The 19,209-nt window shown below is 52.1% G+C and overlaps 1 protein-coding gene across 1 annotated transcript in view; it reads right to left on the minus strand.

Moving 5' to 3' along the window:
* Window positions 1-11,998: 11,998 nt before the first annotated feature.
* Window positions 11,999-19,209, minus strand: part of LOC119957810 — a 50,881-nt gene continuing 43,670 nt past the window's right edge. Inside the window, exons 4-5 of the mRNA XM_038785934.1 lie at window positions 16,443-16,551; window positions 11,999-12,757 (exon numbers count right to left, since the gene is read on the minus strand). Coding sequence (XP_038641862.1) covers window positions 12,453-12,757; window positions 16,443-16,551 — 414 coding nt within the window. The 3' untranslated portion in view covers window positions 11,999-12,452. The remainder of the gene's footprint in view (window positions 12,758-16,442; window positions 16,552-19,209) is intronic.

The following is a 19,209-nucleotide window of genomic DNA, read 5'->3' on the forward strand; positions in this document are numbered from 1 at the left end:
GTGGATTGGATCAAATTATTATATCAGGCCCCGAGGGCCAGCGTCAGGACCAACAGAGAAGTGTCGGAGTACTTTAGGTTGTACCGAGGGACCAGGCAGGGCTGCCCGCTCTCCCCGCTGCTGTTTGCGCTGGCCATAGAGCCGCTGGCGATTGCGCTGAGAGCCGCAGAGGGTTGGAAGGGGATGGTGAGGGGCGGGGTTGAACATAGGGTTTCTCTTTATGCAGACGACCTGCTCCTGTACGTGTCGGACCCAGTGGCCGGGATGGGAACTATACTGGGAATGCTGAGGGAGTTCGGCCAGTTCTCAGGATACAAATTAAATACGGTCAAGAGTGAAATGTTTGTGGTACAGGCAAGGGGCCAGGAGAACAGATTGAGAGGGCTACCGTTTAGGTTAGTTGAGGAAAATTTCCGGTATTTGGGAATCCAGGTGGCACGAGACTGGGGCAGGCTGCATAAGTTAAATTTGGCCAGGGTGGTGGAGCAAATGAAGGGAGAGTTTCGGAGATGGGATGCACTCCCGCTGTCGCTGGCAGGGAGGGTGCAGACTGTAAAGATGACAATCCTCCCTCGATTTTTGTTTATTTTTCAGTGCCTCCCGATCTTTATCCCACAGTCCTTCTTCAAAAGAGTTAACGGGCTGATCATGAGCTTTGTCTGGGCGGGAAAGTCTCCGCGGGTGAAGAAGGCAATGTTGGAGAGGAACCGCAGCGAGGGGGGGCTGGCGTTGCCGAGTCTGGTCAATTATTACTGGGCGGCCAACATCGCTATGATAAGGAAGTGGATGGTGGGTACGGGGTCTATTTGGGAGCGAGTGGAGGCGGCTTCGTGCAGGGGCTCCAGTTTGGAAGCCCTGGTCACGGCTCCTCTACCGCTGCCGCCGGCCAAGTACACCACCAGCCCGGTAGTGGTGGCGACCCTGCGGATATGGGGCCAGTGGAGGAGGCATGTGGGGGAGATGGGGGCGTCTGTCTGGGCGCCAATCTGCGACAACCATCGGTTTGCCCCCGGCAGTATGGATGGGGGGTTCCGAGTATGGCGGCGAGCAGGGGCGGGAAGGGTGGGTGATATGTTCCTGGAAGGGAGCTTCGCGAGTTTGAGGAGCTTGGAGGAGAAATTTGGGTTGGTAGGGGGAAATGATTTTAGATACCTACAGCTGCGGGACTTTGTTCGTAGACAGGTCCCATCTTTCCCGCGCCTCCCGCCAATGGGGATCCTAGACAGAATAGTCTCTGGGAGGGACGAAGGGAGGGTAGAGTCTCGGGTATTTATAAGGTGCTCATGAGGGAGGAAGGGTCCCAGACAGAGGAACTGAACTTAAATGGGAGGAGGAGCTAGGCGGGGAAATGGAGGATGGGCTGTGGGCAGAGGCCCTGAGTAGGGTAAACTCGACCGCGACATGTGCAAGGCTCGGGCTGATCCAATTAAGGTCGTTCACCGGGCCCATATGACGGTGGCTCGGATGAGCAAATTTTTCGGGATAGAGGACAAATGCGCTAGGTGCGCGGGAGGACCAGCGACCATGTGCACATGTTTTGGGCATGCCCTGAGCTGAGGGGGTACTGGGAGGGATTTGCGGGGGTCATGTCCCAGGTGCTAAAAACAGGGTGGTGATGAGTCCAGGGGTGGCAATTTTTGGGGTTTCGGAAGACCCGGGCGTCCAGGGGGAGAAAGCGGCCGATGTGCTGGCCTTTGCTTCCCTGATAGCACGGCGACGAATATTATTGGCGTGGAGGGACTCAAAGCCCCCGAAGACTGAGTGGTGGCTTGCGGACATGTCCAAGTTTCCTGGGATGGAAAAAATTAAGTTCGTCTTGAGGGGATCTGTGCAGGGGGTTCACCCGGAGGTGGCAACCATTTATTGACTTCTTTGCGGGAGAGTGAGCGTCAGCAGGGGGGTGGGGGGAGGGGGGGGGGGTAGAGTAGAGTAGGAGGGAAAATATGGCGGGTAGTACGGGTGGGAGGGGGAGCGGGCTTGTGCAATATGTTACGATGGAAGTATTGAAAGTACGTGGATGTTTGCACATTTTTGCCTTTTTTGCTTCCTTTCTGATGATGTCTGTAACTGTTTATAAAGCCAAAAACTACCTCAATAAAATTGTTTATTAAAAAAAAAAAAAAATCAATGGTGCCGAGGTGGAGATGGTTGACAGCTTCAAATTCTTAGGTGTACACATCACCAACAATCTGTCCTGGTCCACCCACGCCGACGCTACCACCAAGAAAGCTCAACAACGTCTATACTTCCTCAGAAAACTAAGGAAATTCAGCATGTCGACATTGCCTCTCACCAACTTTTACAGATGCACAGAGAAAGCATCCTATCTGGCTGCGTCACAGCCTAGTATGGCAACTGCTCGGCCCAAGACCGTAAGAAACTACAGAGTCGTGAACACAGCCCAGTCCATCACACAAACCCGGCTCCCACCCATTGACTCTGTTGACACCTCCCGCTGCCTTGGGAAAGCGAGCAGAATAATCAAAGACCCCTCCCATCTAGGTTATTCTTTCTTCCATCCTCTTCCATCGGGCAGGTGATACAAAGGTCTGAGGGCACCCCTAACAGATTCAAAAACACTTCTTGCCCCCTGTTACCAGACACCTAAACGACCCTCATGGACTGAACTGATCGCTTCACGCATCTTCTCTACTGAGTATTACTGCACTCCATATGCTTCGCCCGATGACTGTCTATGTATTAACATTGTGTATTTATCGTATGTCCAATTTTTCTCATGTCTGGCATGATCTGCCTGGACTGTACGCAGAACAATACTTTTCACTGCACCTCAGTACACGTGACAATAAATCTCAATCTATACCTTTCTGCACATTTCCTCCAGGGTTCATCAAATCCATAGAATCCCTACAGTGCAGAAGGAGGCAATTCGGCCCATCAAGTCTGAACGATCCTCTGCACCACATAACCTGCACATCTTTGGACTGTGGGAGAAAACCGGAGCACCCGGAGGAAACCCCCTCTTTTTTTATTCCTCAGCACTCTTTCTTTACCACTGCTAAAGACACAAGCCAAGCTGGGATCTGATTTCCCCGCTGGTATAAACACCCGGGTTTCTGCTCTTCATGAGCGAATCTCTAGATTCCAGAGTGGAAAAATCTATAGCTCACGTTCCCCACGGCTTTGATAGTGGTTCACCCGGGACATCCCCTTCACCCCTCGCAGGCAAAACAAGTGGAAGGAATCCGGCATCATCCGCTCATGGCAGCCAGGAAGACAATGTCTGGGAAACCCTACACAGCACCTCGTCTAAAATCGGAAGGAAATGCAGCTGAGAAGTGGCAAAGTTACTCGGCACTGTGCAGTACCTTCTCCAACTGTAATGTTTATACAGGTATCCTGGAAACCAGCTTCACCCGCTCGAGGTAGGAAGTGGTGGGGGCGCTGTCACCACCCACAATAGCAAAGGTACGTTCATCCCGGTTGATTAAGGAATGATTGCAGAGACATAGCTATGTCTGGACAATGGTTTATTGGATGAATATAACTATATGGGCGGCACAGAGTTTAGCACTGTTGCCTCACAGTGCTAGGGGCCCGGGTTAGCACTGTTGCTTCACAGCACCAGGGACCCAGGTTAGCACTGTTGCTTCACAGCGCCAGGGACCCGGGTTCAATTTCTGCCTTGGGTCACTGTGCGGAGTCTGCACTTTCTGCCCGTGTCTGCGTGGGTTTCCTCCGGGTGCTGCGGTTTGCTCCCACAGTCCAAAGGTGAGCAGGTTAGGTAGAGTTCAATGGATAGGGCGGGGGGAGTGAGCCTGGGAAAAGTGCTCTTTCAGATGGGCCAAATGGCCTCCTTCTGTACTGTAGGGATTCTATATCCAGATGTACAAAATTATTGGTGTTGGGAGTATAAGCCATGAATTTTCTCCTTTCCTCATTCTTGGTCATGTGTCTCTCTGTTATCGTGTGGGTGGTACTGTCGCACAGATAAAGAACAAAGAACATTCCGGCACAGGAACAGGCCCTTCGGCCCACCAATCCTGCACCGATCCAGATTCCTTATTGAGAACTAATTATATCCCAAACGATCTGTACCCCTCCATTCCCCGTCCGTTCATGTGTCTATTAAGACACATCTCAAACGTTGCTATCGTGCCTGCCTCCACCACCCCACTGGCAACGCGTTCCTGGGACCCACCACCCTCTGCGTGAAAAACCTTCCCCACACATCTCCCCGAAACATTCCCCCTCTCACCTTGAACCTGTGCCTCCTTGTAATTGAGTCGTCCACCCTGGGAAAAAGCTATTGACTATTCACCCTGCCTATACCTCTCGTAATTTTGTCGACCTCAAGCAGGTCTCTCCTCAGCCTCCGTCTTTCCAACGAAAACAATCCGAGTTGATGCAACCACACCTCATAGCTGACACCCTCGGGACCAGGCAACATCCTGGTCGATCTTCTTTGCACTCTCTCCAAAGCATCCACGTCCTTCTGGTCGTGTGGTGACCTAAACTGCATGCACTATTCCAAACATGGCCTAACTGAAGTTTATACAACTGTAACATGACCTGCCAACTCTTGTACTCAATGCCCCGGCTGATGAAGGCAAGCATGCCGGATGCCTTCTTGACCTTTTCCCCCTACATTAACCCTTTCAGCCCAAATACCACAGGAACCAGGTTCATTTCCTCTGAACTTTCGTTCGGCCCAGCAGGCCTGTTGCCAAAAACATTGTTGTTGATTCGGTCTGAAGGAGGAACGAGCTATTCCTGCCTTTAAACATCTTTTACAGACTTCACCCACAGATCTTAACCAAAAGCAACTGAATTGAGCCACTCCTGTGGCTCAGAGACACAGACACGTTCATGGAGTCTCCAGTCCCAGATGGGAATGATTGTATGCTGAATATTTTAGCCAGTGTGCTCTGTATAAAGAGTTATTTTTACTTTGGGAATCTGTTTAAGGTTGAGCCAGAGTAAACTCAAGTATTTCTGGAGGCTTTTGAGACAGGGGCCTGCAGTATCCTGTCTTATGGACCCAAGTATGTTCCCTGAGCTGATCCAGTGGATCCACTCATATGTGGGTTGTATGTGTGGGAAAAGCCTATCATTAGGCCTCAGCTCACTGAGAAGCACACAACATCTCCAGCAATGGCCCCTTCACCACACACAATGTGCCAACTCTGCACCCGCGCCCATTCCTGCCCTGGCGTCAACTCTGGTTCTGTAGGTAGCACCGCAACGTTTGCAGCAGATTTCGATTTCGATTTATTGCCATGTGTACCGAGGTACAGTGAAAAGTATTGCTCTGCGTACAGTCCAGACAGATCGTTCCATAGGACGTGCGATAAATACACAATGCAAATACATAGACCCATGGGCGGCACAGTGGTTAGCACCGCTGCCGCACGGCGCAGAGGACCCGGGTTCCATCCCGGCCCCCAGGTCACTGTTTGTGTGGAGTTTACACATTCTCCCCGTGTCTGCGTGGGTCTCACGTCCCACAACCCAAAGATGTGCAGGGTCGGTGAATTGGCCATGATAAATTGCCTCTTAATTCGAAAAACCTAATTGCGCACTCTAAATTTAAAAATAAGTAGATAGACATGGGCATCAGGCGAAGCACACGGCGTACTGTGCTACAACAGTAGAGGAGATGTGTAGAGAGATCAATTCAGTCCATAAGAGGGTCATTCAGGATGTTCTCCCCGTGTCTGCGTGGGTTTCCTCCGGGTGCTCTGGTTTCCTCCCACAGTCCAAAGATGTGCGGGTTAGGTGGATTGGCCATGCTCAATTGCCCTTAGTGTCCAAAATTGCCCATAGTGTTGGGTGGGGTTCCAGGGTATGGGGAGAGGGTGGAGGTGTGGGATTAGGTGGGGTGCTCTTTCCAAGAGCCGGTGCAGACTCGATGGGCCGAATGGCCTCCTTCTGCACTGTAAGTTGTATAATATGGACCAAGAGAGGAAGGAGGACGAGCCCGGGGAGGACCCGCATGGGGAGTCGGCGGATGGACTCAAGCCGCTCTAGGTTTTGCACTGCGCCGCCTTCTGCACTGTAAATTCTATGATAAGGAGTCTGGTAACAGTGGGGAAGAAGTTGCTTTTGAATCTGTTAGTGCGTGTCTTCAGACTTTTGTATCTCCTATCTGAAGTTGGAAGAGTGAATAACCCTGGTTATTCTCAGAAGACCATGGCTTAAGTCCTGCAGTTAAATAAATAAATAAATTTAGAGTACCCAATTCATTTTTTTCCAATTAAGGGGCAATTTAGTGTGGCCAATCCACCTAACTTGCACATCTTTGGGTTGTGGGGGCGAAAACCCACGCAGACACGGGAGAAAGTGCAAACTCCACACGGACAGTGACCCAGAGCCGGGATCGAACCTGAGATCTCAGCGCTGCGAGCGGCATAGCTAACCACTGCGCCACCGTGCTGCCCTAAGTCCTGCAGGTTTTAAGCTGCTGGGAGTGCCGCACTGTTGGAGGTGTTCAGAGGAAGTGTCAAACCAAGGTTCTGTCTGCCCTCTCAGGTACACGTAAGAGGTCCCTGTGAACAAGTGAAAGTTCCTACTTGACAACAGGCCGGGGGAAATGTTTACCATGTCCTGCAGCTTGTGAACCAATTGGAAATCCTTCCCCCCCCCCCCCACCCCACCCCCCCCCCACCCCCCCACCCCCCCCCCCCCCCACCCCACCCCCCACCCCACCCCACCCCCCCCCCCACCCCCCCACCCCCCCCCACCCCCCCCCCCACCCCCCCCCCCCCCCCCACCCCCCCCCCCCCCCCCCCACCCCCCCCACCCACCCCCCCCCCCACCCACCCACCCCCCCCCCCCCCAACCCCCCCCCCCCACCCCCCCCCCCACCCCCCCCCCACCCCCCCCCCACCCCCCCCCCCCCACCCCCCCCCCCCACCCCCCCCACCCCCCCCCCCCCCCCCACCCCCCCCCACCCCCCACCCCCCCACCCCCACCCCCCCCACCCCCCCCCCCCACCCCCCCCCCCACCCCCCCCACCCCCCCCACCCCCCCCCACCCCCACCCCCACCCCCCCCACCCCCCCCCCCACCCCCCCCCCCCCCACCCCCCCCCCCCCACCCCCCCCCCCCCCCCCCCCCCCCCCCCCACCCCCCCCCCCCCCCCCACCCCCCCCCCCACCCCCCCCCCCACCCCCCCCCCACCCACCCCCCCCCCACCCCCCCCCCCACCCCCCCCCCCACCCCCCCCCCACCCCCCCCCCCACCCCCCCCCCCACCCCACCCCCCCACCCCCCCCACCACCCCCCACCCCCCCCCCACCCCCCCCCCCCCCACCCACCCCCCCCCCCCACCCCACCCCACCCCCACCCCCCACCCCACCCCCCCACCCCACCCCCCCCCCCACCCCCCCCCCCACCCCACCCCCCCACCCCCCCCCCCCCCCCCCTTGGCCATTTGCATGGCTTAGGTTCCAGACGCCCACTGCATCTGGGCCTGTCCCTGGCACCGAGGTGGGTGTGTAGAAATAGGAGAATAGACTTCAAATTCAAGAGTTCTGAGGCTCCAATCCCAACTGGCCGGATTGGGATCTACTGGTTGGAGCTGGGGAGTAGCTGGGAAGATTGGCAATGATATAAATGCAAAACCCTCTTTTGTGGTTTCTGGTGCAGACCCCAATGTCAGGTTTCTACATGGCCGACATGGTGGGTGGTTGGGTGGGGGTGGGGTGGGGGAGTGGGTGGGTGATGATAAGAATTTAAGAATTAAGAGCAGGAATAGGCCATTCACCTCCACACCTACTTTGCCATGTTGACCTCTGCCCTCATTTCCATATCTCTCGATTTCCTGAGAGGTCATAGATCATAGAATTTACAGTGCAGAAGGAGGCCATTCAGCCCATCGAGTCTGCACCGGCTCTTGGAAAGAGCACCCTCCTTAAGCCCACGCCTCCACCCTATCCCCGTAACCCAGTAACCCCACCTCACCTTTTTGGACACTAAGGGCAATTTTAGCATGGCCAATCCACCTAACCTGCACATCTTTGGACTGTGGGAGGAAACCGGAGCACCCGGAGGAAACCCACACAGACACGGGGAGAACGTACAGGCTCCACACAGATAGTGATCCAGCGGGGAATCGAACCTGAGACCGTGGAGCAGTGAAGCAATAGTGCTAATCATTGTGCTACCGTGCTGCCCTCAGAGAGTTTAAGAACTTATTGACCAGAGCCCTCTGGGAGAGAGAATTCTAAAGATTTATAATCCTCTGGACGAAGAAAATCCTTCTCAGGTCAAACTGGCCGATTCCTTACCCTGAGACTATGACCCGGAGTTATGAGCTGTCCGAGGTGAAACTGTCTCTCGCCATCTATCCTGCGAATTCCTCTCAGAATCTTACGCAGTTCAGTAAAATTACCGTACATTCTTCTTCTCTCCCTGCATGACTGTGGTCCCATCTCAGGAATCAGGAATAAGTTCAATTAATCTTTATTACATTCCCTGTCAGACCTTTCCATAGACAGGGACACCAGACGTATACACAGTGTGTGCGCCTGTACAACAGAGGCCAGTTGGCTGGATGGCTGGTTTGTGAGGTGGAGCGATGCCGAGAGTGTGGGTTCAGTTCCTTTACCGGCTGAGGTTCGCCATGCAAGTCCTGCCTCACCCCTCCCCTGAGGTGTAGTGGCCCTCAGGTTGAATCACAACAAGCGAGCTCTCTCAGAGGGGGACGCACCCTCTGGGATGGTGGAAACTTTCACTCCACACAGTAAAAGTAAGGATGACATTCATTAAAACAGTAAATTACCTGTAGTTGGGTATCTCAAAGCGCCCTGCAGCCATTAAAGTACTTTTAAAGTGTTCTCACTTAGGAAATACAGCAGCTAATTTGTGAATGTTAAAACCCACTAAAAACTGTGTGATAATGATCAGATAATCCAGGTGTGACCTCAGCAAGGCCCTCCAGAATTACGGTGACCCTAACTCCGATACAGATTATATTCCAACCCCCTCCATGTTATACAGGCCTCGCCTCGCTCACTGCTGCTGTATCTAATGATTAGATCATCTGGTTTTGTGATCTTGGCTGAAGCTTAAATGTCGGCGAAGAGGTGGGTTCAAATCCCACCCTGGTGGTCGGCGGGATTGTGGTTGCGATTTAACGGAAATGGAACAGAGTCCCATGTTGAGCACGTTTAGCGGGAGATTCCCGGCACGGGATTCTTCCCAGACTGGTTCCTTGGCAAGGAACGCTTCCCCGAGGCCGGACTTAGTCCCATTTCCTGCACTAACGAGCTCCACTCGAGCCCAGCTAGTGACACCCACAAACCTGGGTTTGAATAATATTATTAAAACATGTGACGATTGAAGTTGGAAGGGAGCGACATTCCATTTAACTCAAAAATACCATGCCTATTTTTGCAGGTTCAAAATACTGTTTATTTATAACAAGAACTATAATGAAATATGCAGAAAATACAACTGGTTAACCAGTATCTAATTCTTAATCCCTCACTTTAACTTGCCCCACCCTCTATATACACACACAAACACACACAAGACAGACAAACACAGAGGGAAAGAAAGGGTTAAAAAATCATAAGCGAAAGGATAAAGAGTATTTGTTTCAGATGATGTTGTTTTTAGCACACCTTCCTTCACAGCAAGCCTACAGGTTAAAGTCTCTGTTTTGCAGCATATAATGGTTTTTCTGTAGATTAATTCACTCAGTAGTTTTAGGAATACAGCACTCATAGCTCTTCTGGTGAAAATAGGAGTAGGCAGCAGGAGCTTGTCTCTGTGCTGGCAGGAAACTCATTCCACTGGAATAGGATCCAATCACCGCCTGTTACCGGGCAGAATACAGTCTTTTGGGCCCATTCATTGGCCGCCAGCCAATCAATCAAACCAAGTCCCACCCCCATCTCTCTCTCTCTCTCTTGGGTGCAGCCAAGTCTGGAGCTCCTGTTCAAACCAGCAGAGACCAGCAGAGTGTTCTACCCTGTAACTTCCGAATTCTGCTGCTTGCTTAAAGACACATGTCCATTAATCATCCATGGATCAAAAATAATAACGGCAAAATAACTGAAAGGGGAAATAAGAGAATTAACAGGAAGGACCCTTACAATGATTGTGGATGGAGTGCCAATTAAGCAGGGCTGTTTTGTCCTGGATGGTGTTGAGCTTCTTGAGTGTTGTTGGAGTTGCCCTCATCCAGGCAAGTGGGGAGTATTCCATTACACTCCTGACTTGTGCCTTGTAGATGGTGGACAAGCTTTGGGGGGCCTCTGACCCACTCTTGTAGCCACAATATTTATATGGCCAATCCAGTTCAGTTTCTGGCCAATGGTAACCCCCAGGATGTTGATTGTGGGGGCTTCAGCGATGGTAATGCCATTGAATCTCAAGGGGCGATGGTTAGATCCTCTCTTGTTGGAGTTGGTCATTGCCTGGCACTTGTGTGGCGTGAATGTAACTTGCCACTTGTCAGCCCAAGCCTGGATATTGTCCAGGTCTCGCTGCATTTGGGCATGGACTGCTTCATTATCCGAGGAGTCGCGAATGGTGCTGAACATTGTTCAGTCATCCACTTCTAACCTTATGATGGAAGGGAGGTTATTGATGAAGCAGCTGAAGATGGCTGCGTCTGGGACATTACCCCGCGGAACTCCTGCAGTGATGCCCCGGAGCTGAGATGATTGACCTCCAACCACCTCAACCATCTTCCTTTGTGCCAGGTATGACGCCAACCAGCAGATATGTTTCCCCCTGATTCCCATTGACTCCAGTTTAGCTAGGGCCTCTAGATGCCACACGGTCAAATGCTGCCTTGATGTTAAGGGCAGTCACTCTCACCTCGCCTCTGGCCTTCAGCTCTTCTGCCCATACCGGAAGCAAGACTGTGATGAGTGAGCCTGGCGGGACCCAAACTGAGCGTCAGTAAACAGGTTATTGCTAAGCAAGTTCTGATAGAATTGATGATGACCCATTCCGACACTTTGCTGAAATCGAGAGTAATTGGCCGGGTCGGATTTGTCCTGTTTCTTGTGTACAGGACGCACCTGGGCAATTTTCCACATTGCTGGGTAGATGCCAGTGTTGCAGCTGTACTGGAACAGCTTGGCTAGGGGGTGCGGCAAGTTCTGGAGCACAGGTCTTCAGTACTACTGCCGGGATATTGTCAGGGTCCATAGCCTTTACAGTATCCAGTGCCTTCAGCCGTTTCCTGACACCACGTGGAGCGAATCGTATTGGCTGCAGACTGACATTTGTGATGCTGAGGACCTCCGGATGAGCCCAAGATGGATCATCCAATCGGTCCCCCAAATTGAGGATTGTTGTGAATTGTCCCAGCCTCATCTTTTGCACTGATGCCTTACAAATGTCTGCTTTGTGGGTCAGGAAACTTTCAACTAGTTACTCGAACTTTACACTAGAGCTTCTCTATCTTAAAGCCGATCTAGTTTGCATGATTTTCAACAGTTTCTTAGAATCATGGAATCCCGACAGCGCAGAAGGAGGCCATTCGTCCCATCGAGTCTGTACCGACCCTCTGAAAGAGCACCTTACCCAAGTCACTCACCCGCCCTATCCCTATAACACTTAACGTAACCGGCACATCTTTGGACACTAAGGGGCAATTTAGCATGGCCAATCCACCTAACCTGCACATCTTTGGACTGTGGGAGGAAACCGGAGCACCCGGGGGAAACCCAGGCAGACACAGGGAGAACGTGCAGACTCCACACAGACAGTCACCAGAGGCCGGGAATTGAACTCGGGGACCCTGGAGCTGTGAGGCCGCAGTGCTAACCACTGTTCCACCATGCCATTTAGAGGGTCAATATCATGGAATAAGAAGCACTGCCACCAGCTATAGGGTGGCCAACTCTGTTTGGGACCTGTGGTGAATGTATAATGTAAATTCACACTGTGTGTCACTGTGTCCCTCTGGGCTCTGTCTGTGAGCCGTTGCGCGGCTCTGCCCACAGGGGGAGATGAGGAGCTTGTACAGGGCTCCACCCTTGGCTCCGCCCATGGCTCCGCCCACAACCGGAAGTATAAAGTGCTGCGGTCTTGCGAGCCTGCCTTCAGTTCAGCTAGTCGCAGGCAGGCTCAGTTGTAAGTCGATTAAAGCCACAGTTTACTTCCACTCGTGTCCTTGAGTGAATTGATGGTCGCATCAGGACCTATTCCTGGAGGCTTCATTACATGACCTTTACGATTCCACGAATTCAAACAATTTTTATTTCCCCAATCTCTAACATTTCTAAACCAATTAACAGCAACAATAAAAGGAAAGACAAAACAAAAACAATTTTGTTGACACTTTGATTGTTTCCAACTCCTGGGTTGCTGGCCAGGGTGAACAAAGATTAGCATTCAACGCCTGGAGGCTCCTGGGCAAACCTGGAGGGTTGGCAACACTAACCAGCTGCGGGTCTGCATATCTAACCCTGTTCACGAGCAGGGAGTTGGGTACGAGAGCAGATCGGCAAGGCGGGTTCTTCACCGTCTAGAACGCAAACCCTCCAAAGTCAAACGTATTAAAATCTGGATCCATTGCCTCGCAGTCGAATGAATTGTAGCCGGTGATGTCGGCCCCCTGGCAGGAGTCGGCCGATTGAACGCCAAGCTCTGTGAAATCCAGGGGGGCAGTTTCCGAGGGCGGCGCCGTGGACGAGGTCATCATGTAACCGAGGGTGGGGCCCGTGGCTGCCGCCCCCACCAGCAGACAGGCAGCTCTGACGACCTTTCTGGATTGGGACCCATGTCTTAGGCACCCAGACGCCTGCCTCGCTTTACTCCTGTTTGGTTTAGCTGCAGATAGAAACACAGAAAGATCCCACTCAAAATAAATTCAGTACTTTTTTTTTGTTGAAATAATTTTTATTGAAAAATTTTGAATTTATACAACAACAACGAACCATAATAAAATACCAAAAATAACAATAATATTAGCAATCATAAACATTCGCCCCACCTCCATGAACAACACAGCATTTTAACAACAACGCAAATTAATACAATAGTAAGTTACATAATAGAAACTACAATAAGGAACACCCCCCCCCCCCCCTTACACCCCCCCTCCCCTCCTCCATCTGATCTACAAGTCTGGTGAAATTATGTTTGTGAAGAGTCCCCCAGTCCTTGGCCACCTGCACCCCCAGGTACCTAAAGCTCTCCCCTGCCCGCCTAAGCGGGAGCCTACCAATTCCTTCCTCCTGGTCTCCAGGGTGCACCACAAACACCTCGCTCTTGCCTAAATTTAGTTTATAACCTGAAAAGGTCCCAAACTCAGCTAGCAGCTCCATCACCCCCGGCATCCCTCCCACCGGGTCCGCCACATACAGTAACAGGTCATCGGCATACAACGACACCCTATGTTCCTCCCCACCTCGCACCAAACCTCTCCACCTCTCTGAATCCCTCAACGCCATCGCCAGCGGCTCGATTGCCAGTGCAAACAACAAGGGGGACAGGTGGCAACCCTGCCTGGTCCCTCGGTAAAGCCGGAAGTACTCCGACCTCCTCCCATTCGCGGCCATGCACGCCAATAAATTCGATACTTTAACAAACGAGAGCAAACCGATATCACACGTCAGAGGATGTTCAGGAATATTTACAAGCCATTTCTCCCTCGGTAAAGTTGCGTTTGATACGAGGTGAACACCACCTTGTAGCCAATGCACTGTTGTAATTTCGGAACCGTGGTAACCAATTAGCAGAAGGTAAGGTCCCACACATGGGCTTGTGATAGTGACAACATCAGTTCGTTGGTGCTGGAGGACGGAGGAATATTGACCACACCTCAGGAAAGCATACCACACCTGGTTTGTGTGTTGGGGGTGGTATGTGTTTTGGGGGGTGGTTTGTGTGTTGGGGGTGGTTTGTGTGTTGGGGGTGGTTTGTGTGTTGGGGGCTGGTTTGTGTGTTGGGGGTGGTTTGTGTGTTGGGGGCTGGTTTGTGTGTTGGGGGTGGTTGTGTGTTGGGGTGGTTTGTGTGTTGGGGGTGGTATGCGTGTTGGGGGTGGTTTGTGTGTTGGGGGCTGGTTTGTGTGTTGGGGTGGTTTGTGTGTTGGGGGCTGGTTTGTGTGTTGGGGGCTGGTTTGTGTGTTGGGGGTGGTATGTGTGTTGGGGGGTGGTTTGTGTGTTGGGGGTGGTATGTGTGTTGGGGTGGTATGTGTGTTGGGGGTGGTATGCGTGTTGGGGGGTTGTATGTGTGTTGGGGGCTGGTTTGTGTGTTGGGGGCTGGTTTGTGTGTTGGGGGCTGGTTTGTGTGTTGGGGGCTGGTTTGTGGGTTGCCGTGGTTTGTGTGTTGGTGGTGGTATGTGGATTGGGGGGTGGTTTGTGTGTTGGGGGCTGGTTTGTGTGTTGGGGGTGGTTTGTGTGTTGGGGGCTGGTTTGTGTGTTGGGGTGGTTTGTGTGTTGGTGGTGGTATGTGTGTTGGGGGTGGTTTGTGTGTTGGGGGTGGTTTGTGTGTTGGGGGCTGGTTTGTGTGTTGGGGGCTGGTTTGTGTGTTGGGGGGTGGTTTGTGTGTTGGGGGCTGGTTTCTGTGTTGGGGGCTGGTTTGTGTGTTGGGGGCTGGTTTGTGTGTTGGGGTGGTTTGTGTGTTGGGGGCTGGTTTGTGTGTTGGGGGTGGTTTGTGTGTTGGGGGTGGTTTGTGTGTTGGGGGCTGGTTTGTGTGTTGGGGGCTGGTTTGTGTGTTGGGGGCTGGTTTGTGTGTTGGGGTGATTTGTGTGTTGGGGGTGGTTTGTGTGTTGGGGGCTGGTTTGTGTGTTGGGGTGGTTTGTGTGTTGGGGTGGTTTGTGTGTTGGGGGTGGTTTGTGTGTTGGGGGTGGTTTGTGTGTTGGGGGCTGGTTTGTGTGTTGGGGGCTGGTTTGTGTGTTGGGGGCTGGTTTGTGTGTTGGGGGCTGGTTTGTGTGTTGGGGGCTGGTTTGTGTGTTGGGGGTGGTTTGTGTGTTGGGGTGGTTTGTGTGTTGGGGGTGGTTTGTGTGTTGGGGGTGGTTTGTGTGTTGGGGGTGGTTTGTGTGTTGGGGTGGTTTGTGTGTTGGGGGTGGTTTGTGTGTTGGGGGCTGGTTTGTGTGTTGGGGGTGGTTTGTGTGTTGGGGGTGGTTTGTGTGTTGGGGTGGTTTGTGTGTTGGGGGCTGGTTTGTGTGTTGGGGGTGGTTTGTGTGTTGGGGGGTGGTTTGTGTGTTGGGGGTGGTTTGCGTGTTGGGGGTGGTTTGTGTGTTGGGGGTGGTTTGTGAGTTGGGGGCTGGTTTACATCCACCTGAGAAAATATCAGCTGAAATTCCCCGGCTGTTTGTCGGCGACGGAATTCTATGGTCCAGCCGGCAGTGCCTCCCTGCCTGTAGGTATCCCGGCAGCGGGCGGATGGTGGGGATGGCGGGGAGGTGGGGGGCAATGGAGGGCTTTAATGGGAATTCCCGTTGACAGCGGCAGGAGCAGAGAATCCCGCTGTCAGTGAACGGTGTGCCGCCTCCCACAGCTGAGAAGCACGCGGCTGGGAGACTGGAGAACCCCACCCATCATCTTGGTTTAACATCTCATCCGAGAGATGCTCAGACAACACGGCGCTCCCTCTGCACTGCACTGTAAAGTCCACGTCGACTACATAGGAAAAAAGAAAATTGGAGCAGGAGGAGGCCATTCAGCCCTTCGAGCCTGTTCCACCATTCATTATGATCATGGCTGATCTTCCAACTCAATAACGTAATCCTGCTTTCCCGCCTTTCCTTTGATGTATACTTTGATTCCCTTCGCCCCATATGCTATATCTAACTGCTTCTTGAAAACATACAATTTTGACTTCAACTACTTCCTGTGGTAACGATTTCCACAGGCCGATCACTCTCTGGGTGAAGAAATCTCTCCTCATCTCTGTCCTGAATGGTCTACCCCATAACCTCAGACTGTGACCCCTGGCTTTGGAATCCCCCCACCATCGGGAACATCCTTCCTGCATCTACTCTGTCCAGTCCTGTTAGAATTTTATCGGTTTCTATGAGATCTGCCTCATTCTTCTGAACTCCAGCGAATACAATCCAAACTAACTCGATCTCTCTTCATATGTCGGTCCTGCCATTCAGGATCCGTCTGGCAAACCTTCGCTGCACTCCCTCAAGAGCAAGAACATCCTTCCTCAGATAAGAAGACCAAAACTGCACACAGTACTCCAGGTGTGGCCTAACCAAGGCCCTGTACAATTGCAGCAACACATCCCTGCTCCTGTACTCAAATCCTCTCGCTATAAAGGTCATCATACCATTTGCCTTCTGTACCGCCTGCTGTACCTACATGCTTACCTTCAGTGACTGGTGTCCAAGGTCACCCAGGTCCCACTGCACATTCCCCTCTCCTAAGAGCCATTCGGCCATTCAGATAATAATCCACCTTTCTGTTTTTGCTACCAAAGTATTGGGATGCGACTTGAAGCCACAACTTTCATTGCCAGGAGTCGAGGGGGGAAGCAACAGGGAATGAATAAATACCGGCTCTACCTTCATGGTGATGGCACACCTCCATCGCTGCCTGCTTGTTCTTTCGGTCAGATATACTGTGCTCTTTATCAATGTGGAGCCCGCACAGGGACACGTTTGGAGAAAAGGACTTTGAATAAAAGAAAGAAAAACAAATCAATGCTCAGGTTAAATGTATCAGAGACAAAACATTGGCAAAGAGAGCAAAGTGAAGAAGAAGAGAGAAAAAGAGGATGTACTTCAAAGGTTGGCAGTCTTCAAAGTAGAAAAGTCGGGATGGAATGTATCCCAGGTTTCCGAAGAATGCAAGGGTGGAAATTGCCGAGACTCTGTCGACAGTCTTCCAATCGGGAGCACGGTAGCATTGTGGATAGCACAATTGCTTCACTGCTCCAGGGTCCCAGGTTCGATTCCGGCTTGGGTCACTGTCTGCGCGGAGTCTGCACGTCCTCCCTGTGTGGGCGTGGGTTTCCTCCGGGTGTTCCCGTTTCCTCCCACAGTCCAAAGATGTGCAGGTTAGGTGGATTGGCCATGATAAATTGCCCCTAGTGTCCAAAATTGCCCTTAGTGTTGGGTGGGGTTACTGGGTTATGGGGATAGGGTAGATGTGTTGACCTTGGGTAGGGTGCTCTTTCCAAGAGCCAGTGCAGACTCGATGGGCCGAATGGCCTCCTTCTGCACAGTAAAGTCTATGATAATCTATGATAATCCTTCATGGATATGGGATTGTGCCAGATGATTGGTGGATTAAAATGTTACCCTCCTGTTTCAAAAATGGGGGAGGGTGAACTTGAACAACTACAGCCTGATCACTGCACTATAGGCTGTGGTTGCACTAGAGAGAGTGCAGATGAGATTCACCATGATGTTGCCTGGGATGGAGCATTTTAGCTATGAGGCAGGCTGGATAAACTCAAGTTGTTTTCTTTAGAGCAGAGAAGGCTGAGAGGGGACATGATTGAGGTGTACAATGTGTATAACAATATAACACTGGTTAGCACTGCTGCCCACAGAGCCAGGGATCCAGATCCGATTCCAACCTCAGATGGCTGTCTGTGTGGAGTTTGTACGTTCTCCCCATGTCTGCGTGGGTTTCCTCCGGGTGCTCCGGTTTAGACATAGACATAGACTTAGAACAGTACAGCACAGAACAGGCCCTTCGGCCCTCGATGTTGTGCCGAGCCATGATCACCCTACTCAAACCCACGTATCCACCCTATACCCGTAACCCAACAACCCCCCACTTAACCTTACTTTTTAGGACACTACGGGCAATTTATCATGGCCAATCCACCTAACCCGCACATCTTTGGACTGTGGGAGGAAACCGGAGCACCCGGAGGAAACCCACGCACACACGGGGAGGACTGCAGACTCCGCACAAACAGTGACCCAAGCCGGGAATCGAACCTGGGACCCTGGAGCTGTGAAGCATTTATGCTAACCACCATGCTACCGTGCTGCCCCGTCCTCCCACAGTCCAAAGATGTGCGGGTTAGGTGGATTGGCCAGGCTAAATTCACCCTTAGGGTGGGGTTGCAGGAATACGGCAGGAGATTGGGCCTCAATCGGGTGGTCTTTCAAAGAGTTGGTGCAGACTCGATGGGCCGAATGACCTCGTTTCGCACTATGAAGATTCTATGAGGGGCCTGGACAGGGTGGATAGGGAGCAGCTGTTCCCCTTAGCTGAAGGGTCAATAATGAGGGGACATAACATTAAGGTGAAAGGTCAGAAGTTGAGAGGGAATTTGAGGAAAACAATTTTCACCCAGAGGGTGATGGGAATCTGGAATGTGTGGCCTGGGAGGCTAGGTGAGGCAGAAAACTTAATCGTTAAAAAGTACTTCGATAACTCTTGAAATATCTCAACGTTCAAGGCTATGGGCCAAGCGCTGGGAAGTGGGATTACAGTAGATTAGAGTGGTTTTGCTGGTACAGGCTTGATGGGCTGAAGAGCCTCTTCTGTACGGTATGATTCTACGATTCTAAGTGATTGTAATACCGACCCATTGCAACAATACTGCACATTCCCCTCCAGTCTGAAAAAGATTGGCTGCTCCTTGCTGCTCTCTGTCCTGAACCAATTTTGTATCCATGTTTTTAAACCCACAGATTGTAATGTTACAAACCTATGTTATTGCTTGTTATTTACAGTTCAGATGGAGGCCATTCGGTCCATCATTTCTCTACTAGCTCCCAAAAGAGCAACAAAGCTAGTCCTATCCCCCCGCCCTATCTCCGTTGCCCTCTAAATTCGTCACTTTCAAATATAGATCCAGCTGTCTTTTGAAACCTTCTATGGAATTCACCCCCACCACTCTCCCAGGCAGAGTATTCCAAACCCCAGCAACTCTCTGAGTAAAGACGTTTCTCCTCATCTCACTCCTAACTCTCTCGCTGACCATCTTGAAATTGTGACCCCTGGTCACTGACGTACCAACTACTGGAAACCGAATATCCTTCTTTACCCTTTCAAAACTGTTCAGACATTTGAACACCTCAATAAGACCGCCTCTTAATCTTCTCTGCTCAAAGCTGAAAAAGTACCGTGGGCCGCACGGTAGAACAGTGGTTAGCACTGTTGCTTCACAGTGTCAGGGTCCCAGGTTCGATTCCCCGCTTGGGTCACTGTATGTGTGGAGTCTGCACGTTCTCCCTGTGTCTGTGGGTTTCCTCCGGGTGCTCCGGTTTCCTCCCACAAGTCCCGAAAGATGTGCTGTTAGGTAATTTGGACATTCTGAATTCTCCCTCTGTGTACCCAAACAGGTGCCGGAATGTGTCGTCTAGG

This window comes from Scyliorhinus canicula, chromosome 27, assembly GCF_902713615.1.
Source record: "Scyliorhinus canicula chromosome 27, sScyCan1.1, whole genome shotgun sequence".
NCBI classification, from domain to species: Eukaryota; Metazoa; Chordata; class Chondrichthyes; order Carcharhiniformes; family Scyliorhinidae; genus Scyliorhinus; species Scyliorhinus canicula.